Source organism: Heterodontus francisci, chromosome 5 (assembly GCF_036365525.1).
Source record: "Heterodontus francisci isolate sHetFra1 chromosome 5, sHetFra1.hap1, whole genome shotgun sequence".
Taxonomy (NCBI): Eukaryota; Metazoa; Chordata; class Chondrichthyes; order Heterodontiformes; family Heterodontidae; genus Heterodontus; species Heterodontus francisci.
The window spans coordinates 87132614-87158999 of NC_090375.1; the positions used below are offsets into that span (position 1 = coordinate 87132614).

The 26386-nt window shown below is 41.3% G+C and overlaps 1 protein-coding gene across 5 annotated transcripts in view; it reads left to right on the plus strand.

Moving 5' to 3' along the window:
• Positions 1 to 26386, plus strand: part of trappc9 (trafficking protein particle complex subunit 9) — a 1144460-nt gene that overhangs the window by 279224 nt on the left and 838850 nt on the right. For all 5 annotated transcript variants that reach the window (XM_068031733.1, XM_068031737.1, XM_068031736.1 and 2 more), the window contains one exon: positions 2257 to 2387. In XM_068031733.1, the coding sequence (XP_067887834.1) occupies positions 2257 to 2387 (131 nt within the window). The remainder of the gene's footprint in view (positions 1 to 2256; positions 2388 to 26386) is intronic.

The following is a 26386-nucleotide window of genomic DNA, read 5'->3' on the forward strand; positions in this document are numbered from 1 at the left end:
ACCCGGGCAATTTTCCACATTGCAGGGTAGATGCCAGTGTTGTAGCTGTACTGGAACAGCTTGGCGAGGGGTGTGGCAAGTTCTGGAGCACAGGTCTTCAGTACTATTGCTGGAATATTGTCAGGGCTCAAGCCTTTGCAGTATCCAGTGCTTTCAGCCGTTTCTTGATATCATGCGGATTGAATTGAAATGCCAGTCTTCAGCCAAATGTGATGCTGCGGACTTCAGGAGGAGGCCGAGATGGATCATCCACGTGGCACTTCTGGCTGAAGGTTTTATTTTTTATTTAGAGATGCAGCACTGAAACAGGCCCTTCGGCCCACCGAGTCTGTGCCAACCAACAACCACCCATTTATACGATCCCTGCAGTAATCCCATATTCCCTACCACCTACCTGCACTAAGGGCAATTTACAATGGCTTATTTACCTATCAACCTGCAAGTCTTTGGCTGTGGGAGGAAACCGGAGCACCCGGCGAAAACCCACGCGGTCACAGGGAGAACTTGCAAACTCCGCACAGGCAGTACCCAGAATCGAACCCGGGTCCCTGGAGCTGTGAGGCTGCAGTGCTAACCACTGTGCTGCCCTGTTGTTGCAAATGCTTCAGCCTTATCTTTTGAACTGATGTGCTGGGCTTCCCCATCGTTGAGGATGGGGATATTTGTGGAGCCAGCTCTCCCAGTTAGTTGTTAATTGTCCATCACCATTCACGACTATATGTGACAGGACTGTAGAGCTTAGATCTTATCCATTGATTATGGGATCGCTTAGCTCTGTCTATCGCATGCTGCTTACGCTGTTTGGCACGCAAGTAATCCTGGGTTGTAGCTTCACCAGGTAGACACCTCATTTTGAGGTATTCCTGATGCTGCTGGCATGCCTTCCTGCACTCTTCATTGAACCAGGGTTGGTCCCTGACTTGATGGTAATGGTAGAGTGGGGGATATGCTGTACCATGAGGTTACAGGTTGTGGTTGAGTAACAATTCTGCTGCTGCCGATGGCCCACAGCGCCTCATGGATGCACAGTTTTGCATTGCTAGATCTGTTCGAAATCTATCCCATTTAGCATGGTGGTAGTGGCACACAACACGGTGGAGGGTATCCTCAAACGTGAAGCTGGGACTTTGTCTCGACAAGGACTGTGCAGTGGTCACTCCTACCAATACTGTCATGGACAGATGCATCTGCTGCAGGCAGATTGGTGAGGACAAGGTCAAGTATATTTTTCCCTCTTGTTGGTTCCCTCACCACCTGCTGCGGACCCAGTCTCGCAGCTACGTCCTTAAGGACTCGGCCAGCTCGGTCAGTAGTTGTGCTACCGAGCCACTCTTGGTGATGGACATTGAAGTTTCCCACCCAGAGTACATTTTGTGCCCTTGCTACCCTCAGTGCTTCCTGCAAGTGCTGTTCAACATGGAGGAGTACTGATTTATCAGCTGAGGGAGGCGGTAGGTGGTAATCAGCACGAGGCTTCCTTGTCCATGTTTGACCTGATGCCAGGAGATTTCATGCAGTTTGGAGTCAATGTTGAAGAATCCCAGGGCAACTCCCTCCCGACTGTATCGCACTGTGCTGTCACCTCTGCTGGGTCTGTCCTGCCGGTGGGACAGGACATACCCAGGGATGGTGATGGCGGTGTCTGGGACGTTGTCTGTAAGGTATGAATCCGTGAGTATGAATATGTCAGGCTGCTGCTTGACTAGTCTGTAGAACAGCTCTCCTAACTTTGGCACAGGCCCCCATGTGTTAGTAAGGAAGACTTTGCAGGGTTGACAAGGCTGGGTTTGTCGTCGTCATTTCCGGTGCCTAGGTCGATGCTGGGCGGTCCATCCGGTTTCATTCCTTATTGACTTTTGTAGCAGTTAGATACAACAAAGTGGCCTGCTAAAATCAAGTCTGTCTTTTTTTTGTCATGCTTACCAGCCTTGAAATCTATTGATAAGGCTGTCTCCACTGCCCTTCCTGTGCATTCGAACTAATCCAGCACTACAAGCATTACACTCTTAAAATCCGTTATTCAACACCTTTGGTTTTTCATATGTGTGAGTGGCTGCAATCTTACCTGGTTAGTGAATCAGCAATGTTCTGGAATAGTATATTATTGTTTGAGTTCTGTAATACTTTGTTTCCGTACATCTTTTTTATTTTGCAGTTTTCATTTAATGTAATTGATAAAAACATTTTTCAAAAATTTGCAGTTGTGTGTACTAAGTATCTGTGGTTTACTTGAAAATTGTCTCTTATTCATTTCAGATGGAATCAGTGTTGCAGGGTTACCCTTGTCAAGTCCTTTCCGACAGAATGGGAAGCCACGCTCAGAAAGCAAATCTACCATTATCAATTCAGTTGATACCAACAGTAAGAGTGAATACAATCATGTAAAGGTATGATTGCATATCCAAAATTTTTTGTCCAATAGTTTGTGCAGGTGTAATACTTCAAAGTTTGGTTTTTATGATTGTGACAACTCAAGGAAGTGTTGATTTGCATTTAGAACATAACATTAAAAACGGAGCAGAAGTAGGCCATACAACCCCATGAGCCTGTTCTGCCATTTAGTAAGATCATGACTGATCCTTGACCTCAACTCCACATGCCTGCCCAATCCCTGTATTTCTTAATTCCCTTAGAGTTCAAAAATCTAGCAATCTCAGCCTTGAATATATTCAACGACTGAGCATTCTCAGCCCTCTTGGGTAGAGAATTCCAAAGGTTCACGACAGTCTGAGTGAAGAAATCTCCTCTTAACTCAGTCCAAAATGGTGATTCCCTTATCCTAAGATTGTGCCTCCAGTTCTAGATTCTCCAGTCAGGGGAAACAGCCTCTCAGCATCCACTTTGGCCAGTTCTTAGAACCTTGTATGTTTCAATAAGATCATCTCTCATTCTTCTAAATGCCGGAGAGTATAGACCCATTCTCCTCAATCTCTTTTCATAGGATAACCCTCTCATCCCAGGAACCAATCCATTGAACCGTCATTGCACCCCCCACCCCCCCAACACAAGTATATCCTTCCTTAGATCCTTTTAACTGAGTCTGTCCAGCCACACAAACTTAAAAATCTTTATTTTTAAAGAAAATGACAGCAATTTAGCATAACTTATCAATAGATATTTCCTTAAACCACCTCATGGCAACTCATTTTATAGGACAACTAGACAGAAAATTTACAAATGATATGAAATATGAGAGCATGAAAACACTCTGATCAAACATGTCTAATGCTTTGCCATTGGCTATATTGTTTTAAACAAAAGCTGTGTTAATGTATTTGATGTAAACAGGGATTTAAGATGGTAAATTATTAAAAAAAAAGTTGGATTCTGTATGGAACATCATGGATCCTGAGCTGTTGAGACCATTGATGTTTAACAACAACTTAAAGCTTATATTTATATAGTGCCTTTAGCATAATAAAACATCCCAAGAAGCTTCACAGATGCATTATAAAACAAAATCTGATACAGGGCCACATAAGGAGATATTAGGTCAGATGACCAAAAGCTTGGTCAAAGAGGGGAGTTTTAAGGAGTGTCTTAAAGGAGGACAATGAGGTAGGGAGGGAATTCCAGAGTTTAGGGCCGAGCCAGCTGAAGGCGTAGCCCTCAATGGTGGAGCCATTAAAATTGGGGATGCTCAAAAGGCCAGAATTGGATGAGAGCAAACATCTTAGAGGTTTGGGGGGGGGCTGGAGGAGATTCCAGAGATAGGGAGCGGTGAGGCCATGGAGGGATATGAAAACAAGGATGTGAATTTTAAAATCATGACGTTGCTTGACTGGAAGCTAATGTAAGTTAGTCAGTACAGGGGTGATAGGTGCAAGGGACTTGGTGCGAGCTAAGGTACAGGCTGCAGAGTTTTGGATGACCTCAAGTTTACGGTGGTTCGAATGTGGGAGACCAGCCAGGAATGTTTGATAAGGTTCCCCATGGTAGGCTCATTCAGAAAGTGAGGAGGCATGGGATACAGGGGAAGCTGGCTGTCTGGATACAAAATTGGCTAGCCCATAGAAGACAGAGGGTGGTAGTAGATGGGAAAGTATTCAGCCTGGAGCTCGGTGACCAGTGGTGTTCCGCAGGGATCTGTTCTGGGACCTCTGCTCTTTGTGATTTTTATAAATGACTTGGATGAGGAAGTGGAAGGCTGGGTTAGCATGTTTGCCGCTGACACGAAGGTTGCTGGAGTTGTGGATAGTGTGGAAGGCTGTTGTAGGTTGCAGTGGGACATTGACAGGATGCAGAGCTGGGCTGAGAAGTGGCAGATGGAGTTCAACCTGGAAAAGTGTGAAGTGATTCATTTTGGAAGGTCGAATTTGAATGCGGAATACAGGCTTAAAGACAGGATTCTTGGTGGTGTGGAGGAACAGAGAGATCTTGGGGTCCATGTCCATAGATCGCTCAAAGTTGCCACCCAAGTTGATAGGGTTGTTAAGAAGGCGTATGGTGTGTTGGCTTTCATTAACAGGGGGATTGAGTTTAAGAGCCGCGAGGTTATGCTGCAGCTCTATAAGGCCCTGGTTCGACCCCACTTGGAATATTGTGTTCAGTTCTGGTCGCCTCATTATAGGAAGGATGTGGAAGCTTTAGAGAGGGTGCAGAGGAGATTTACCAGGATGCTGCCTGGACTGGAGGGCATGTCTTATGAAGAAAGGTTGAGGGAGCTAGGGCTTTTCTCATTGGAGCGAAGAAGGATGAGAGGTGACTTGATAGAGGGGTACAAGATGATGAGAGGCATAGATAGAGTGGACAGCCAGAGACTTTTTCCCAGGGCGGAAAGGGCTATCACCAGGGGGCATAATTTTAAGGTGATTGGAGGAAGGTTTCGGGGAGATGTCAGAGGTAGGTTCTTTACACAGAGTGGTGGGTGCGTGGAATGCGCTCCCAGCGGTGGTAGTAGAAGCAGATACATTAGGGACATTTAAGCGACTCTTGGATAGGTACATGGATGATAGTAGAATGAAGGTTCGGTAGTTAGTTTGATCTCGGAGTAGGTTAAAGGTTCGGCACAACATCGTGGGCCGAAGGGCCTGTACTGTGCTGTACTGTTCTATGTTCTAATGTGTTGGAGAAGTCTAGAGGTAACAAAGGCACGAATGAGGGTTTCAGCAGCAGATGAGGGTAGCTAATGTAACCCCACTATTTAAAAAGGAAGGTAGAGAGAAAGCAGGGAATTATAGACCAGTCAGCCTGACGTTGGTAGTGGGAAAAATTCTGGAGTCCATTATCAAAGATTTTATAGCAGGTCACTTGGAGAACAGTGGTAGAATCGGACAGAGTCAGCATGGATTTACGAAAGGGAAATCATGCTTGACAAATCTACTAGAATTCTTCGAGGATGTAACTCGTAGAATTGATGAGGGGGAGCCAGTGGATGTGGTTTATTTGGACTTTCAGAAGGCTTTCGACAAAGTCCCACATAAGAGATTAGCATGTAAAATTAAAGCGCATGGGATTGGGGGTAGTGTATTGCGATGGATAAAAAATTGGTTGGCAGACAGGAAACAAAGAATAGGGATAAATGGGTCTTTTTCCGAATGGCAGGCAGTGACTATTTTGTTTTTTTAGAGATACAGCACTGAAACAGGCCCTTCGGCCCACCGAGTCTGCACCGACCAACAACCACCCATTTATACTAACCCTACAGTAATCCCATATTCTCTACCACCTACCTACACTAGGGGCAATTTACAATGGCCAATTTACCTATCACCTGCAAGTCTTTGGAGGTGGGAGGAAACCGGAGGACCCGGCGAAACCCACGCAGACACAGGGAGAACTTGCAAACTCCACACAGGCAGTCCCTGGAGCTGTGAGGCTGCGGTGCTAACCACTGTGCCACTGTGACTAGTGGGGTACCGCAAGGATCAGTGCTAGGACCCCAGCTATTCACAATTTACATTAATGATTTAGATGAGGGAACTAAATGTAATATCTCCAAATTTGCAGATGACACAAAACTGGGTGGGAGGGTGAGTTGTGAGGAGGATGCAGAGAGGCTTCAGGATGATTTGGACAAGTTGAATGAGTGGGCTACTGCATGGTAGATGCAGTATAATGTGGATAAATGTGAGGTAGCAAAAACGGGAAGGCAGATTATTATCTGAACGGCTATAAACTGAGAGAGGGGAATATGCAGCGAGACCTGGGTGTTCTCGTACACCAGTCGCTGAAGGTAAGCATGCAGGGGCAACAGGTGGTAAAAAAGGCAAATGGTATGTTGGCCTTCATAGCAAGAGGATTCGAGTACAGAAGCAGGGATGTCTTCCTGTAATTATACAGGGCCTTGGTGAGACCACATCTGGAGTATTGTGTGCAGTTTTGGTCTCCTTATCTGAGGAAGGATGTTCATGCTATAGAGGGAGTGCAGCGAAGGTTTACCAGACTGATTCCTGGGATGGTGGGTCTTAGGTGAGGAGAGACTGAGTCAGGATTATATTCGCTGGAGTTCAGAAGAGTGAGGGGGGGATCTCATAGAAACCTATAAAATTCTAACAGGACTTGACCGGGTAGATGCAGGAAGCATGTTCCCGATGGTGGGGGCGTCCAGAACCAGGGGTCATAGTCTAAGGATATGGGGTAAACCTTTCAGGACCGAGATGAGGAGAAATCTCTTCACCCAGAGAGTGGTGAGCCTGTGGAATTCGCTACCACAGAAAGCAGTTGAGGTCAAAACATTGAATGTTTTCAAAAAGGAGTTAGATATAGCTCTTGGGTCGAAAGGGATCAAAGGGTATGGGGCGAAAGCCGGAACAGGCTACTGAGCTGGATGATCAGCCATGATCAAAATGAATGGCGGAGCAGGCTCGAAGGGCCAAATGGCCTACTCCTGCTCCTATTTTCAATGTTTCTATGAGCTGAGGCAGGGGCAAAATCTGGCATGATGGAGGTTGAAGTAGACGGTCTTAGTGATGGCATAAATATGTACTCATAAGCTCATCTCAGGGTCAGATGTGACACCAAGGTTGTGAACGGACTGGTTTAGTCTCAGACTATTGCCAGTGAGAGCAATGGAGTCGGTAGCGAGGGAACGAAATTTGGAACAGGGACCAAAAACAATGGCTTCAGTCTTCCCAATATTTAATTGGAAGAAATTTTTGTTCATTCAGTACATATGTCAGATGAGCAGTCTGATAATTCAGCAACTGTGGAGGAGTCGAGAGAGATGTTGGTGAGTTAGAGCTGGGTATCGTCAGCGTACAAATGAAAACTAACACTGTGCTTTCGGATGACGTCGCCGAGGGGCAGCATGTAGATGCAAAATAGGAGGGGTCCAAGGCTAGACCCTTTAAGGATGTCAGAGGTAACAATGTGGGAGTGGGAAAAGAAGCCATTACAAGTGATACTCTGACTACGATTAGATAGAGAAGAATGGAATCAGTTGAGAGCAGTCTCACTCAGCGGATGACAGTGGAGAGGCATTGGAGGAGGATGGTGTGATCAGCTGTGTCAAAGGCTGTAGACGGGTAGAGAAGGAAGTGGAGGAATAGTTTACCTTTGTCACAGTCACACACAATGTAATTTGTGACTTTGACAGGGGCATAAAAAAGAAAAGTAAGTCTTATGTTTATGAAGCGCCTTTCATGACCACCAGACATCCCAAAGCGCTTTACAGCTAATGAAATACTTTTGCAGTGTAGTCACTGTTGTAATGTAGGGAACATGGCAGCCAATTTGCTCATAAACAGCAATGTGATAATGATCAAGTAATCTGTTTTTTGAGATATTGATTGAGGGATAAATGTTGGCTCGGACACCAGGGATAAATACCTTGTTCTTCAAAATCATCCCTTGGGATCTTCCATGCTCACCTGACAGGCGGGGCCTCAGTTTGATGTCTCATCTGTAAGATGGCACCTCCAACAGTGCGGCCCTCCCTCAGTATTGCACCAAGTGACTTAAACACAAAATCTTCTGACTCAGAGGCGAGTGTGTTACCCACTGAACCACGGCTGACACTGCAGTAGTCATGAGTGAAGTTTAAGAATGTAGGTCAGGTAGACATTCTGGAGTTTCACTTGACAATATATCTGCAGACAAAGGGAAACTTTGTGGAATCTTGTTTTAGTCAATCTAATGTAGTTGAGGGAGTCTATTATGGGACAGATAGTTCATGTCTTGTAGAAGCGGTGAGCTGTTTGAGCTAAAAAAAAAATCCTTTTTTTCATTTGTGCTGTGGAATGTGATGTCTGCATCTATGTGAACTCTGTTTTTGACTATTATTGGAGATTCATACTGGTCACAAGTTTGTAAGTACCTCTATGCTTTGTCATACTATTTACCCAGCAGTATTTTCTTTTGATCAAGGTTATTTCTTCCTGTCATAAATACTTTATTCAAAAAGTTAGAATAATTTCAGGCACTGTTTGAAGAAAACTACAATACAACCAAATTAAAAGCAGAACACGTTTTAAATCTGAATTATCTTTTTTCTGACTTGTAAACCGTACTATTTTGTGTGAATTGTGATCAAAACCTCTGATGAATCAAATTAGTTTATTTCACTGGTGAGGATGACAAGTCACTTTCCCTTCACATTGGCACACAATGTTTTAGAAGAGTGCACCAACAATATTTAAGATGGCTGCTTTTGCCATTTTGGATTTAAAGAAGTCTTGAAGGGTTATGTACCAAATTAACTATATAGCTTTGTCGATTTCTTAAGTAAGGGAGGATGGCGTAGAGTTAAAATTAATTGTTTATTTTTGTCACTTCAAAAACTTAGGTTCTTGTCAAATGTAGTATCTATCTCAGTGGATTCAATACAAAGGTTTGTACTGATTTGAAATTAAAGTTTTATGATTTTTAGTCACTTATGAAGTCATGGATGAATTTGGATTTAGTTCATTGATATTTAACATTACTGCCCTAATCTTCATGCCATACTAACAAGTTATCTTGCCTGTAATGTATTTCTTAAAATTTTTTTGATGTGACAATGTATCTTTTACTCAAAACCTTGATATTTATGCAGAATATTAAGTTTAGCAATGCTTGAGCATTTTTGATATATTTATATTGGTGTACATCTCAATGCATGGGAGATGAGAAACTTGACTCTTTGGGATTTGATGTAGCAGACAGGTTAGAGTCATCGAGGAATTATGATGCAGCAGGAGGCCGTTTGGCCCATGAAGTCCATATTAGCACTCTGTACAGCAATCCAATCGGTCCCATTCCCCTGCTTTGTCCATGGAGTGGCTGCAGGACATCCTTCTGGGGGAGGGTGAACAGCCAGAGGTCATGGACCACATTGGTACCAATGCAATGGGTAGGAAGAGGGATGAGATCCTGAAAACAGGTTTTTGGGAGGTAGGAAGGAAATTAAAAAGCAGGACCTCGAGCAGTAATCTCAGGGTTACTCCCAATGTTACATGCCGGTGAGCATAGGAACAGGAGGATTGATCGAGTGAACATGTGGCTGGAGATTTGATCTCGGAGGGAAGGCATCAGATTTCTGAGGCATTGAGACCAGTTTTGGGGCAGGTGGGGCATGTACAAGATGGATGGGCTACAACTTAACAGGACCAGAACTAATATCCTCGCAGGGAGATTTACTAGTGCTGTTTGGGAGGGTTTAAACTAGCTTGTCAGGGGGATGGGAACCTGAGGGGTAGCTCAAATTGGAAGGAAGTAAAGTTGGTAACAGGAGGTAGGAAAGTAGCAAGCAACATTAGAAGGCAGGCGAAACAAAGGTGGGCATCAACTAGGCTTAGAATACAAAGTAATGTCAAGAAGACAAGGTTAAGGGCACTCTACCTGAATGCACGCAGCATTCTTATCAAGGTAGATGATTTAAAGGCACAAATAAAGGTAAATGGGTATGATCTAATTGCCATTACAGAAACATGGCTACAGGGTGGCCAAGACTGGGAACTGAATATTGAAGGATATTCAACATTTAGGAAAGACAGGCAAAAAGGAAAAGGGGGTGGTGTTGCACTGATAAGGGATGGGATCAGTGCATTAGTAAGGGAGGATCTCAGATCAGAAGAACAAAATGTGGAATCTGTTTGGGTGGAGCTAGGAAACAGCAAGGGGCAGCAAACAGTGATGGGAGTTGTTTATAGGTCACCAAACAGTCGTGGTAGTGTGGGACATGGTATTAATCAGGAGATCAGAGAAGCATGTAGTATGGGTAATACAGTAATCATGGGTGATTTCAATCTGCATGTAGACTGGGTAACCCAATGAGCACTAATGCTGTGGAGGACGAGTTTCTGTAGTGTGTTCGGGATGGTTTTCCAGAGCAATATGTTGAGGAACTGACGAGAGAACAGGCTATTTTAGATCTAGTATTATGTAATGAGAAAGGGTAAATTAATAATCTTGTTGATGAACCTTTAAGGATGAGTGACCATAATATGATAGAATTTTACATAATGTTTGAAAGTGAGGTAGTTTAATCTGAAGCCAAGGTGTTAAATTTGAACAAAGGAAATTATGAAGGTATGAGTGGCAAATTGGCTAAGGTGAATGGGAAAATACATTAAAAGGTATGACAGTACATAGGCATAGGTCTTGAAAGAATTATTCCACAGTTTACAGCAACTATACATTTCTTCAAGGCACAAAAACCCCAAAGCAGTCAACTGTGGCTAACAAAGGAAGTTAAGGATTGTATAGGATTAAAAGAAAAGACCTATAAAGTTGCCAGAAATTGCAGTAACTTGAGGATTGTAGAATACAGCAAAGGAGGACCCTTGATTTCCTTGCCTCACAAGAATCTATCTACCTCCGCCTTAAAAGTATTCAATCACCCCGCCTCCACCACCTTCTGAGGCAGAGTGTTAGAAAGTCGCACAACCCTCCAGAGAAATAATTCTCCTCATCTCTGTCCTAAAAGGGCGATTCCTAATTTTAAAACCGAGCTCCCTAGTTCTCGACTCACACACAAGAGGAAACATCCTTTCCACATCCACCTTGTCAAGGTCATTCAGGATCTTGTATACTTGAATCAAGTCTCCCCTCACTCTTCTAAACTCCAGTGAAAACAAGCTCAGTCTGTCCAGCCTTTTCTCAGAAGACAAGACATTCATTCCAGGTATCAATCTAGTAATCCTCCTCTGAACTGCCTCCAACGCATTTACATCCTTAACTGAGGAGATCAAAACTGCACACCATAATCGAGATGTGGTCTCACCAATGCCCTGTAGAACTGAAGTATAACAGCCTTTTATTTTCAATTCTTCACGTAATAAAGGGTAGCATTCCATTAGCCTTTTTTATTACTTGCTATATCTGCATTCTAACTTCTTCTGACTTATGTACTAGAACATCTAGATCCCTCTGTACCTCGGAATTCTGCAGTTGTTCTCCGTTTCAGTAATACTCTGCTTTTTTATTCTTTCTGCCAAAGTGAACAACTTCACATTTCCCACATTTTACTCCATCTGCCAGATTTTTACCCACTCACTCAAACTATCTATGTACTTACAAACATACGAATTAGGAGCAGGAGAAGGCCCCTCGAGCCTGCTCCGCCATTCAATAAGTTCATGGCTGAACTGATTACTCCATATTTCCACCTATCCCTGATAACCTTCCACCCTCTTGCTTATCAAGAATCTATCTACCTCTGCCTTAAAAATATTCAAAGATTCTGCTTCCACCACCTTTTGAGGAAGAGAATTCCAAAGACTCATGACCCTGAGAGAAAAAATTTCTCCTCATCTCTGTCTTAAATGGGTGACCTCTTATTTTTAAACAGTGACCCCTAGTTCGAGATTCTCCCAAAAGGAGAAACATCCTTTGCACGTCCATCCTGTCAAGACCCCTCAGGATCTTTTACGTTTCAATCAAGTCGCCTCTTACTCTTCTAAATTCCAGCGGATACATGCCTAGCCTGTCCAGTCTTTCCTCATAAGACAGTCCACCCATTTCAGGTATTAGTCTGGTAAACATTCCCTGTACTGCTTCCAACTCATTTTCATCCTTCCTTAAATAAGGAGACCAGTACTGTACACAGTACTCCAGATGTCGTCTCACCAATGCTGAAGCATAACCTAAAATAAAAGCAAAATACTGCGGATGCTGGAAATCTGAAACAAAAACAAGAAATGCTGGATTCACTCAGCAGGTCTGGCAGCATCTGTGGAAAGAGAAGCAGAGTTAACGTTTCGGGTCAGTGACCCTGAAGCATAACCTCCCTACTTCTGTATTCAGTTCCCCTCGTGATAAACAGTACCGTTTTATTCGCATTCCTAATTACGTGCTGTACCTGCATACTAACTTTTTGTGATCCATGTACTATGACACCCAGATCCCTCTGCATCTCGGAGCTGTGCAATCTCTCACCATTTAGATAATGTGCTTTTTTATTCTTCCTGCCAAAGTGGACATTTTCACACTTTCTACATCAGTCTGCAACCTCCTTATGTCCTCTTCACAATATGCTTTCCTACCTATCTTTGTGTCATCTGAAAATTTAGCTACAATGCTATTGCTCATCTAAGTCATTGATATAAATTGTAGAAAGTTGAGCGTCCAGCACAAACCCCTGTGGGACTCCACTTGTCACGTCCTGCAAATCAGAAAAGGGCCCATTTATGCATACTCTCTGTTTTCTGCCTGCCAGCCAAGCCAGTCTTCTATCCATGCTAATATGTTATCCCTAACACCATGAGTTCCTACTTTGTGCAATAACCTTTTATGGGGCCCCTTGTCAAATGCCTTCTGGAAATCCAAGCACAGTATGTCAGTGGGATCCACTTTATCCACAGCCCATGTCACTCCTTCAAAGAACTCCAACAAATTGGTTAAACATGACTTACCTTTCACAAAACCATGCTGACTATTCCCAATTATCTTGAGTTTTTCTCAGTGCCCAGCTCTAACTTCCTATTGATCGATTCTAACACCTTCCCCACGACAGACGTTAAGCTATCTGGCCTATGGTTACCTGTTTAGAGCCTCGCCATTCTCCACCTGCCCCCCCCACCCCCTTTCTTGAATAGAAGGTTTATATTTGCTTCTTGCCAGTCTGATGGAGCCTTTGCAGAATCTAGTGAATTTTGAAAAATTAACACCAACCATCTACTACCTCATTAGTCACCTCTTTTAAGACCCTAGGATGAAGTCCATCAGGACCCAGGGCCTTGTCCGCTCGCACCTCTTATGTTAACTGTCATTCTGTTCTCGTATTGTCTCTCTGCCAGTCTTATTTTACTCTTTCACTTCTCCTCTCAACATATTAGAGTCAAAGAGTTATACAGCACAGAAACAGGCCCTTCAGCCCACCGTGTCCATGCCGGCCATCAAACCTCTCTATTCTAATCCCATTTTTCAGCACTTGGCCCGTAGCCTTGTATGCTATGGCGTTTCAAGTGCTTATCTAAATACTACTAAAATGTGAGGGTTCCTGCCTCTACCACCCCTTCAGGCAGTGTGTTCCAGACTCCAACCACCCTCTGGGTGAAAAAAGTTTTCTTCAAATCCTATCTAAACCTCCTGCCCCTTACCTTAAATCTGTGCCCCTGGTTATTGACCCCTCCGCTAAGGGACATGTTTCTTCCTATCTACCCTATCTATGCCCCTCATAATTTTGTGTACCTCAATCAGGTCCCCCCTCAGCCTTCTTTGCTCTAAGGAAAATAACCCTAGCCTATCCAGTCTCTCTTCGTAACTGTGCAGGCAACATCCTGGTGAATCTCCTCTGCACCCTCTCCAGTGCAATCACATACTTCCTATGATGTGGCGACCAGAACTGTACACAGTACTCCAGCTGTTGCCTAACTAGCATTTTATACAGCTCCATCATAACCTCCCTGCTCTTATATTCTATGCCTCGGCTAATAAAGGCAAGTATCCCATATGCCTTCCGAACCACCTTATCTACCTGTGCTGCTGCCTTCAGTGATCTATGGACAAGTACACCAAGGTCCCTGTGACCCTCTGTACTTCCTATGGTCGTACCATCCATTGTATATTCCCTTGACTTATTAGTCCTCCCAAAATGCATTACCTCACACTTCTCAGGATTAAATTCCATTTGCCACTGCTCTGCCCATCTATATTGTCCTGTAATATAAGACGTTTCTCCTCACTATTTACGACACCACCAATTTTCATGTCATCTGCGAGCTCTTGGTGGTTTCTCCATGTTCTATGCTACTTGCTTCCTAAATTGAATACTCATTATCAGAATTATTTTGGCCATTCGTTTATGGCCTTCTGAAGGTTGGATGCCCAAAACTGCACACAGTATTCAAAAGAGATATTCTAAGCATGGTCTCGCCAATGATCTGTATGTTAGAATAATTTGTTCTGACTCATAGTCACTTCTGCATTAGATGCATCCCAGTACATGATTAGCTTTGTGTCACGAATCTTGATTTTAGCCCAGTCAGAATGGTGTGCAGGAGGGGTTAAAATTTGGTCTGAGGTTGCTCCATTCCTTTCCTGTGCAATTTCATCTTCGTCGACTTTCAAATTTTACATTAACAATATACTTTCAGCGTTTGGCTGGTAAATAAGGCTAATGGAATGCTATCCTTTATTACAAGAGGAATTGAAAATAAAAGTAAGGATGTTATGCTTCAGTTGTGCAAGGCATTGGTGATTCCACATCTTGAATACTGTATGCAGTTTTGGTCTCCTTATTTCAGGAAGGATGTAAACGCGTTGGAGGCGGTTCAGAGGCGGTTTACTGGATTGATACCTGAAATGAGCGGGTTGTCTTATGAGGAAACGTTGGACAGACTGGGCTTGTTTTCACTGGAGTTTAGAAGAGTGAGGGGAGACTAGATTCAAGTATATAAGATCCTGAATGGTCTTGACAAGGTGAATGTGGAAAGGATGTTTCCTCTTGTGTGTGAGTCCAGAACTATGGAGCATTGTTTTAAAATTAGGGGTCGCCCTTTTAGGACAGAGATGAGGAGAAATTTTCTCTGAGGGTTGTGTGACTTTGGAACTCTCTGCCTTAGAAGGTGGTGGAGGCAGCCTCATTGAATATTTTTAAAGCGGAGGTGGATAGATTCTTGTTGGACAAGGGAATCGAGGGTTATCGGGGTTCGATGGGAGTGTGGAATTCGAGAGACAAACAGATCAACCATGATCTTATTGAATGGCGGAGCAGGATCGAGGGGCTGAACGGCCTACTTCTGCACCCAATTTGTATGTTCATATGTATGTTCATAATTGCATCAGTTCTGTTCTATCTTTGTCTGAAGAAATTAATTTATTCTCACATTTCAGACTTCCTAATTCAGTGTGCATACTGTACATTTATCCGCATTACTATCAAATTGGCATTTCTGCCATATCCATTTAGTTGCACTGCATCAATATCAACAAGGTACTCAGATTGGAACCAGTAGCAACTCCAAATTTGCTTCTATAGTGGTGTATTTCTGAGGAGGTTGCATACCTCTCCAGTGGAGCAGTTGCTGATGGTATGATCAATTACAACTCCATTAAAATGAATAAAGCTGAGTTTATTCTTTTGGACCAGATCTTTTCCAAATGAATGTTTGTTTGATTAAAGGAAATGCAACAAGGCTAACTTTAGTCTGCATAACACTTTTTTGTCTAAGCTGTCCAGATATAATATTCGATATGAGAAAAATTGAATGTGAAACCAAGAAAAATGGAAGCCTTTAAAATCAGTTTGCTCTTAATCCATGGGGCTGTTCTCCGTAGAGAAGAGAAGGTCGAGAGGAGATTTGATAGAGGTGTGGAAAATCATGAGAGGTCTAGACAGAATATAAAGGGAGAAACTGTTACTATTGGTGGAAGGGCGGAGAACCAGAGGACACTGATTTAAGATGAATGGCAAAAGAACCAAGGGCAACAAGAGGAAATTTTTTTTTAATGCAGTGAGTGTTTAGCATCTAGAATGTACTGCCTGAGAGTCTGGTGGAGGCAGATTCAATCGTGACTTTGAAAAGGAAACTGGATAATTATCTGAAGGGGAAAAGGTGGGGGAGTGGGATGATGGGCTGAACGACCTCCTTCTGTGCTGCAGCCATTCCATGATTCCATACAGTATCTTCATTTTATACATAAATCCTCAAATTTGTGCTTGCAGTCCAAGCTAAATAACCTGCATGTCTTTTGACCTCTTTCTCCAACGAAAACAAGTTGGCTTGATGAGTTTAAGTTTATAACTTCAAGCCCTGAATTCTGAAATCATCCTTGTGACTGAATCTTCTTGAACACCTCAATGTCAAGTTGAAGATAGGGTGCTCAAATTGCATACTGTGTTTCCTATTTGGCCTGATCAATGGACAGTGCAATTCTTTTTGACCTAGTCCTAATTCATTGAAATAAATCTGAGTCTAATGGTTGGTGATAGTTTTGCATTGACTGTATACTTCCAGTGAGTAATCAAAAATCAGACTGGAATTCATTTCCACCTTTCTTTTTAGTGCCAGACTTGGTTCAGTGGTTGCATTCTCCTCTAAAGCCAGAAGTTTGTTGGTTAGTGCCTCATTTCTGAGACTTGAGCACATAATGTAGGCTAATACTTTAATGCAGTACTGTGGGAATGCTACATTGGCAGGAAGTGAAGTCTTTTGGATGAGACATTAAACCAAGGCCTATCTGGTGTCTCAGATGCATGTAAAAGTTCTCTTGGTACTATTCAAAGAGTTCTCTTGTTTTATTTAGTCATTATTTACCTGTAAATCAACTATCACTAAAAACAAATTATCTGGTCATTTACCTTATTTCAGTTTGTGGGGCATGTGGAACCTTACTAGGTTCAAATTGGCTTTTGTGTAATAATAGTCACTATGTTTTAAAATATGAAACTTGACACTGAACTTTCCAGCTTATTGTCAGCAGTAATATTTATAACACAGCGTGGGATATCTCGTGCAATCCGTTTATGTATAAGGTGAACAGCAGGAGACTTGGAACACATCCCTTTGGAACTCTGTATGTCACTCCTTCTGGTCTGTACTTTTTCCATATATCACCCTTTCCTCATTTTCTGCAACCAAGCCAGGTTTCAATTTAGTGATTGTAGGAACCTTGACATTTGTAAAAAAAAAAAAAATCCTACATGGAATTTTATCAAATGTCTTATGAGAATTCAAGTTGACTATGTCCACTGAATGACCCTCGCTGAACAATTTATTTCAAAGAAAATCTATACATTTGTGAGATACTGGTGCAGTAAGATGTGCATTTGGGAGCTGATAAGTCTAAATATTTAACTGAATGTTGGAAAATAGCAACATCAATTATAATTCAACTTTTTCCTCTGGTGTTTTTACATTAAAAATGCTATTCTTTGGTCATAAACATTTAATAGTTGTGGCAGAAACAGTAAGTAAATTTAGGTAAACAACATAACAGGAAGATCTAGGCTGAAGTGCTGCAGAAATACTGCATTGTCTCAGGTGCTATATTACAAATGAGACATTAAAATAAGCCCCTGTCTGCTTACTCAGGTTGACATAAAAGCTGCAGTATGACACTATTAGAAGAGTAGAAGGATTCAACATTTATCCCTCAGTCAACACTAACATAAACAGATTTTCAAGTAATGTATCTTGTTTGTGAGATATTGCTGTATGCAAGTTGACTTCTGTGATTGTCTACAAAACAAAATTGGTGAGATTTCAAAAGCAATTAATTGGCTGTGGAGTACTTTAGAACTCCAAAGGTCATGAAACGCACAATATAAATGCAAGTTTTTTTTCTTTAGAATGCATTGTCTTGTATTGGTGTTCTAAGCCACAAAATTAATTTACGTGTAAATATAATGGCAGGCAAATGGCCGTGCAATGTGCTTTTTAAAAAAAAAGTTCAGTTTAGTTATCCAGGTCTGACTCATGAGTGCAGTCAAAAGCAGGGCACACTGCCTGGTCGTCAGTTTTTAAAAAATAGTTTACACATGACTACTGTTTACCAATGTTAATTGAATTTTTGTCATGGAAACATTTTAAAATTGCAATGGTAATATTTTACTTGTGTCACTTATTGAAATCTGCAAGTCCAAAAATATCATGACTCTTTTTCATTTATACCTTTTATATTAATATGCTCATTTTGACAATTGGTGAGAACTCTTTTTTTACAGCAGAAGTCCAGTTTTGTGCTGTGCTTGAAACCTGTGATAAGAACTTGGTTGATTTGTGACCCTTAATAACTTTCATTTAGCTGTCGTGATTGATGCTTTGAAAGCTGTTATATTTTCTTTCCAGTTCAGTGCTTGGAAATTTTGTTAGTCATTTTAGAGAGTCTCCGAACCATTAACATAACCAGGTCTGCTCTCAACTTTGAACTTTATAGCCATTTAAATGGCCATTGAACAGAATCCATGAGTACCATAAAAAGGTTGTCCTGGATAGCCGAAACATTATTGACAAGTTCAGAATAGGTGAAATTAGAACCTTCTGTTTCCATAGTGTTTTCAGTTGTAATGCCAGAACAGTTTGCACTGGGCAAGATGTGTTGCACTGTGGGAAACCTTTTTAAGTACTTAAGCTTATCTGAGCACAGTCTTAGTTTTTGGCGTTAACAAGAGTTGACCTAATGCAACTTAATTTACCTGACAAGCAACATTATATTTACAAGGCAGAAAGTTGCAGTTAATGTTTTGGTACATACCTGCTTGAAAAGTGGTAATTTATATCTTAGACCTGAGTTTTCCCCCCACCCGCCCCCTTAAATGTGGGAATAAAAACGGAAGCGGCTTTGCTGATTGTTTTTAAGGTGAGTGTTGTCTGCCGTGATATTGTTTGCGAGGGAGTTCGAGCAGCCAGCAAATGTTTCAACAGTGGTCTTATACCCGTGTCACTTTCCAAACACTAGGACTACAAAACGAGCAGAGAGATGATGCACACTCTGCTTAAATTCTAACTGTCAAATGTAATTTGCTAACTGTGAAGTGATGTGCATAGTCTTGCATGCAAGATTCCTATCTCATTACTCGGAATTATTCACTCACTTCAAAGAATAAAATGAATGTCAAGCGAGGGGTGGGATAAAAATGAAGTAACAAGTTGATAATTTTGTTTGATTGTAGTCCATTTAATGTCAGTCATGTTTTTCAAATATTGTACTTGGCTTTGCCTGACATCACCTTTCTGAGCATTTTCATACTGTTGTAACTGGTGACGCGAATACCATGCTCTGTGTCATGCTTAAACTAAAAATTTCCTTGGGAGGTTTCTTAATAAATTGCTGTAAACTTGGCAGCAGATCAATGAAAACTGTGATGTGACTTCTAAACATTCTTTTGTTGAAGTTACAATGGCTTATCAGGAGAATTCTTGCTGCTAATGATATCTGAAGTCCTTTAGCTAGCCACTCCATTTAAAAAAAAATTTAAATTCACCATCATGAAATTGCTTCACCACCACCTCGGGGCAACTCGGAATGAACAATAAATGTGGCCTTGCTGTTATTATCTAACTCCAAAGAATAATGAGAAGAATAGCTTTTTCACTTTAAATGAGTTTTTTTTTAAACCTGGGTAGTTAAATGTCTAGTTATATGGAAGAACTAAAACTTAAATGATCCAAATACAATTTAACATTTAAATCTTAAAAACAGATAGATTGTTCTTTTAAGATTGATATTTCGATATGTTTTGAGGGCATTTAACTTTGCTTGCACTACTAAAAACCAGTGTTTTGATTGTTGTTCTAGAGTGGTTCAGGGAAATCCCTCCCAGCCATTCTTCCTTTTACATTTTTTGATGTCATGAAATAAGGTGGTGTGCCAGATGGTAATCTGGGATAAGCACTACAATGCTTTGTGCATTTGTGCAGCAATTAGGAAACAGCTTATCAAAGGAGGACTGGATGCAAGCCCAACTCTGGAGGAAACTGTGACCGCCATCAACCACATGAAGAACAACAAAGCCCCTGGAGCCCGTGGAATTCCACCCGAAGCTTGAAGCATGGTGGCTCTGATCTATGCACCAAGCTCCATGAGGTTTGCACGGCCTGCTGGGAACAAGGTAGGATTCCATGGGATCTTCGTGATGCCGTTATCACCACCTTGTACAAAAACAAGAAGAAATATCAGACTGCTCCAACGACCGTGGGATTGCCCTCCTTTCTATTGCTGGGAAGATCCTGGCTAGAATACTTCAGAACAGGCTTGTGCCTACCAGAGAGTCAGTGTGGTTTCAGAGCAAACAGAGGCACCACAGACATGGTATTTGCACTTAGACAATTACAAGAAAAGTGTCGTGAGCAAAACAAAGGCCTGTATGTCACTTACATAGATCTCATCAAGCATTCGACACTGTGAGCAGAGAAGGATTTTGGAAAATCCTTGAAATACTTGGATGCCCACCCAGGTTCCTGGCCATGGTGAAGCAGTTTGATGAGAACACCTCTTATTCTTCAAAACTCTAGAGAATACAGGCCCAGTTTCCCCAATCTCTCTTCATAGGACAGTCCCGCTTTCCCAGGAACAAGTCTGGTGATGTTTTGTTGCATTCCCTCTATGGCAATAATATCCTTTCTAAGGTCAGGGGACCAAAACTGCACACGGTACTCCAGGTGCGGTCTAACCAAGATTCTATACAATTGAAGCAAGACTTCGGTACTCCTGTACTCAAATCCTCTTGTGATAAAGGCTAACATACCATTAGCCTTCTTAATTGCTTGCTGTATCTGCTTGTTCGCTTTTAGTGATTTATTGACGAGGACACCCAGACCCCTTTGTACATCAACACTTTCTAATCTCTTACCATTTAAGAAATACTCTGCATATTTGTTCCTCCTACCAAAATGGATAACATTTTTCCACATTATATTCCATCTGCCATGTTCTTGCCCAGTCTGTCCAAATCCTCTTGAAGCCGCTTTGCACCTTCCTCACAACACACATTCCCACCTAGTTTTGTGTCATCTACGAACTTGGAAATATTACATTTGGTCCCCATCTCCAAATTATTGATGTATGTTGTGAACAGCTGTGACCCAAGTACCGATCCTTGCTGTACCCCACTAGTCACAGCCTGCCAATGCAAGAATTACCTATTTATTCCTACTCTGTTTTCTGCCTGTTAATCAATTCTTAATCCATGCCAGTCTCTTACCTCCTATCCCCCTATTATTCCTCTTTATTCCTCCTAACTTTAATTTTGCTAAAAACCTCCTGTGGGGGGCTTTATCAAAAGCCTTCTGAAAATCCAAGTATACTACATGTACCAACTCCCCTTTATCAATTCTGTTAGTAACATCCTCAAAAAACTCCCAACAGGTTCGTCAAATATGATTTCCCATTCATAAATCCATGTTGGCTATGCCCAATCACATCATTATTATCCAAGTGTCCATTTATCATATCCTTTAGAATAGATTCTGGCATTTTCCCTACTACCGATGTAAGGCTAACAAGTCTGTAGTTCCCTGTTTTCTCTCTCCCTCCCTTCTTAAATAGTGAGGTGTCATTTGTTACCTTCCAAACTGCAGGAACTGCTCCAAAGTCTGTAGAATTTTGGAAGATGATCACCAATGCATTCACAATCTCCATAGTTATCTCTTTCAACACTCTGGGATGTAGAATATCAGGTCCTGAGGACTTATAAACCTTCAGCCCCATTAATTTCTCCAATACAACCTTCTTCCTAATACTAATTTCCTTCAATTCCTCATTCTCCCTTGTCCCTTAGGTTTCTAATTCTGGGAGATTTATATCTTCCTCAGTGAAAACAGACACAAAGTAATCATTTAGCTTCTCTGCCATTTCTCTATTCCCCATTATAAATTCTCTTGACTCTGTCTGTAATGGACCCACATTTGTCTTGGCCAAACATTTCCTTTTTACGTACCAATAGAAGCTTTTACAGTCCGTTTTTATGTTTTTTGCTAGCTTACATTCGTATTCTATTCTCCCTTTCTTTCTCAGTTTCTTGGTCCTCCTTTGTGTTCTAAAATCCTCCTAATCCTCAGGTTTACCACTATTTCTGGCAACTTTATAGGCCTTTTCTTTTAATCATGCAATCCAAAGTGGTTCAATTATGTGAATATGTGGCACAGATGAGGCTTGGATTTCCTTTTGTGTAGCAGATTATTGGTTTGATCTAACTGAGGTGTTTAAGATGATCACAGGATTTGATAGCATCGATAGAGACAAACTGTTTCCTCTGGTGGGAACGTCCAGATCAAAATTAGACCTAGGCTGTTCAGAATTGGTGTCAGGAAACACTGGTGGAAATCTGGAAAACCTTCCTCCAAAAAGCTGTTCAAGCTGGGTCAATTGAAAATTTCAAGACTGTGATTGGTAGATTTTTGTTAGGTAGTGGTATTTCAGGATATGGAACCAAAGTGGGTAAATTAAGTTACGATACAGATCAGTCATAATCTCAATGAATGGCAGATCAGGCTCAGGGGCTGAATGGCTCACTTTTCTGTTCCTATGTTGAAGCTTGTTATTTTCCTCTGTAGGTTAATGTTCAATTAATTAATGAAATGAGGAAATATCTTACCTTTATATTGCTTCTTTTATATCTTTAGGATGTCTCAAAATGCTTCACAGCCAATAAATACTCTTGAAAGGTAGACACTGTTGCAGTTCAGGGAAGCTTCACAGCGAATTCCTACAGACAGCAATGAGATAAATGACCAGATTTTTGTGATTTCAGTTGAGGATTGAAGGTTGACCAGAACCCCAGAGGCGGTATTGTACTGCCTTTGAAAATATTCTTCCATTGGGGGAAAAAATGTGGGTGCCACCCCCGATGGTTGGTGAGTTCCGCCCATCTGCGAGATCTTCCTGGAGGCGGCCAGTTAAGAGATCTCGGCAAGCTCTGTCCAATTAAGGAGGGCGGGCGAGGTGAGTGCTGCTCAGGCAGCAAAGAGTGTGAGGACGCCTTAACGTGGAGAGTGCGAGGATGCCTCAACAGGAGATGCCTCAGAGGCGTGCAACAAAATGATGTGGGCCAAAGCTGAGAAGCCCCTCGGAGTGGAAGGGAAATGCCTCTCGTGGATTTCTTTGGGTTGTGAATGCGGCCTTGCCTTTCTGTGGCCCCATCAGTGGGGCATGGAGCCTGTCGCTCCGATGGTCACCTGGCCTGCTGCGGGGAAGCCGCCTCCATGGAGCTGCAATTCTCGGCACTCAGCAGGAGGTCGCTCCTCCACCCTGTTCCCCTTAATTATCCTCATTATTGCTCATGATTGTCTACCTGCTGCTCACATTGTTCAGCCACCTCTGGCAAGATCGCCCGGAGGTGGGAAGATGTCAGTCCGTTGACCCAACGTCGACCTTTCCTATTTCCTTACTGGTCCAATCTCCAAACCCGCCTCCGCGAGTCTCATATGATATCCCCCCTTCTCTTCTTTGAATGGTGCCATGAGATCATTTATGTCCACCTCAGAGGGTATATGGAACCTTGGTTTAATGTGTCAACCAAATCTGGCATTTCTGATAGTTCAGCATTCCCACAGCACGGCAGTAACATGTCAATCTTGATGATGTGCTCAAGTCTGTGGAGTGGAGCTTGATTGTTTTTGACTTGGGTGAGAACGCTTCTACTGAGGCAAGGGTGACACCCCATTTATTCTCGGAATAGTTGTTAAAGGAGTGCTCTGCATATCAAGTATATGTTGTCGGAGGCTGGGGTTTTCCTTGGAAAATATGGGGTGTGGGTTGTTCTACTGTATGTTTTAGGTGTTAATTTTGAGGTTGGAACTGAGTGGCCTAATGCATGGAATCGTTGTCCTACAAATTATTGCAGCGAACTTAAAAATGTAGTTCTTTTCTTTTTCTAGTATGCATATCTCTCTTAAGATCCACCTCTGATATTAAAAGAATGCATATTTTGACCCTAAAGAAAAAAAAGATCATTAATAAATACATCAGAAATTTACACTTCACAAAACATTCACTTGTGAAGGGCAGAAGGTTTAGGTGAAGGTTTTCTTAAGTAGGCATATGTACCAGCCATTTTGTGCACAGCAAGATCCCACAAGCAGTAAAATAAATGAACAGGTAATTGTCTGGTTAATGTTGCTTAAGCACAGAATGTTTGGCAAGAGAACTATCTGCTTTCTGTCAAATAATGTCATTCATATGAATCATACAGCTAGGGCTTTATTTCCATGGCTTATCTAAGGAATGGCAGCTCTGACATTGCTGCATTGGGGTATGAACTTAGATTGAGATTTAGGTCATGCAGTGGAGCTTGAATCCACAACCTGTTAACTCAGAGTTCAGGGTGATCCCAACTGATCCCAACTGATCCATGCTGATACAGAAAAAAATACTTGAGTGACTATGGTGGTGACCTGGGTACAAACAGGAGGGAATACAAATATATCATTGGAACTCAGAATAGATTAGCAATTGGCAGATTTGTTGCAGATTAAAGTGTGTGTAGTGACATGATGTCATAAATGATTTATTTTCAGAGCAGATTAAAAGGAAATTGCTTTTTTATCATGATTGAGAGTGCAGGGATCCTTTGAATTTCTCGGTTTTGATATAATGATTATTACATAGAATATACGACAACCAAAACGTTATCCAGTCCATGATATCGTTCATGCTCCATTTGAGCCTGCTGCCACCCATTTTCATCTAACCTTATCTTAATAACCTTCTATTCCTTTCTCCGTCATGTATTTATCTAGCTTCCCCTTAAATACATCCATGTGATTTATTGATGGCATCATGGTTGCTAGGGGAATATTTGTTTAAAGTTGGACTTTCTGCAGCATGTGGCTAAAAGGAGAAAATCTCTTGGAATGTGAACATTCACATAGGCTGTTTCGTTAATAAATGTAAGGAAAGAACTTGCATTTTTATAGTGCCTTTTATGTGCTCGAGAATTGAAATAGTTTCGTAAAAGTTGTGCCTTGAGCTATGAGTTGAACAATGTTAACCATGGTATCAAAATTGGAGAATCTCTAGCAGGTATTATTGCTTTAAGAACTAGCACAAATGTACAATTCTGCTTGACAAGTGAAATATACATTATGGAGGACCCCGTTATTGCAAATGAGTTGTATTTATTTGTAAATATAAACCTTATTTATTTTGAGGGTAATTTTCATAGCTTACATTTGATCTTGACCTTGTTAGTATAGTTTAGTCCTGATTTTGGTGTTCATTCATTATGCTGCTGTTTCAGTGAACACAAATATTACCGGTTGTCCAGCCTCGAGAATAAGCTAAATCTTAAGTAGCCAGTGCGACTTCCACTGTCAGGCTTGTTGTGACAGAAAAGTGGATTTGTTAAAAGCAATTTGCTTGAAAGAAAACTATTCTTGTTGCATTTAACTTTTTTCAAACTTGATCTAAATTGGCAAGCAGTTACAATAATGACAGTAAAAGAATACTGCTTTTTAAATTGTGCCAGTAACATGGTCAATTAGTTATATATTTAAGACCAAACAGCAGCTATTTGATGTAAAAACTAACAATCTGCCACTCAAACTGTATTTGAAGATCATGAGTATGAATGTTTCATATATTTGTTTTAATTAGTCAGGCATTTTATGATTTGTGCTACCTTGCATGTTTTTGAGTTAATTGTCATATTAATATTGCCATTGTACTTGTATTGAAGCAGTGAACTTGGAAATTGAAAAGGTTGTTGATGGTAGACCATTGTTTTAATCCAGATTGCAATATTCTATTCATTCTTATTTAGACAAACCAGAGGCTTTATAAATTGATCAGTAGTACAATCAGTATTTGAATTTTGAATAGGCTGAATTTAATTTTTATTTAGTCTTTTAATGTATTCAAGGACAATTGAACTCAGTGTGGCAAAAGGTGCCATCCCAAAACTAATGATTATTTTTTGTTTTTAAGCGTTGCATCAAAAATCTTGCTAAAGCATTTTATTAGATAGAAACAATTGAATGTGCTTAGTAATGCATTTTGTTAGATTTTTTTGTAATATATATGGACTTGCTTTTAAGCTTTCCAAGTATGATTGATTTTTATTTGGATAAAATACTGTTATTTTCCATTTTTACTCTACTAGGCTACTACGCCAGAGAATTGGTAACTTTGTTGTACTTCTTTACTTAACAATGGCATACTTAAATATGTACGAAAGATAAAAGATTTTAAATTATGTCTTGCATTTTCAGCAGGACATGATAATTTAAATGCATGTTGGGTCCTACGTAAATATTTACTCAAATAGGCCACTGTCGAGAGATTTAGCATTTGTTTGTTTTCATATAGCAATAAAATAAATGAAACCTAAGGGTAAAGCAACCAGTAATTAGACATTGAAATCATAGTGCAGGGATGTTGGGGTTGGTAATATCTGATGGTCTGTAAGTTAATTCAAAGTATGAAGTAATTTCCTCTTGTGTAATATTTTAGCTTTCTTTTTGCAATTTCTTCTCCTCCTCTATCGTCATCATAATGACCTCCTTGTTGGAGCCAGTCAATGTTATTGAAGTGGCCATTCTTTACTTGTGAGTCTGGACAGTGAGCGGCACCAGGTTATTTGACC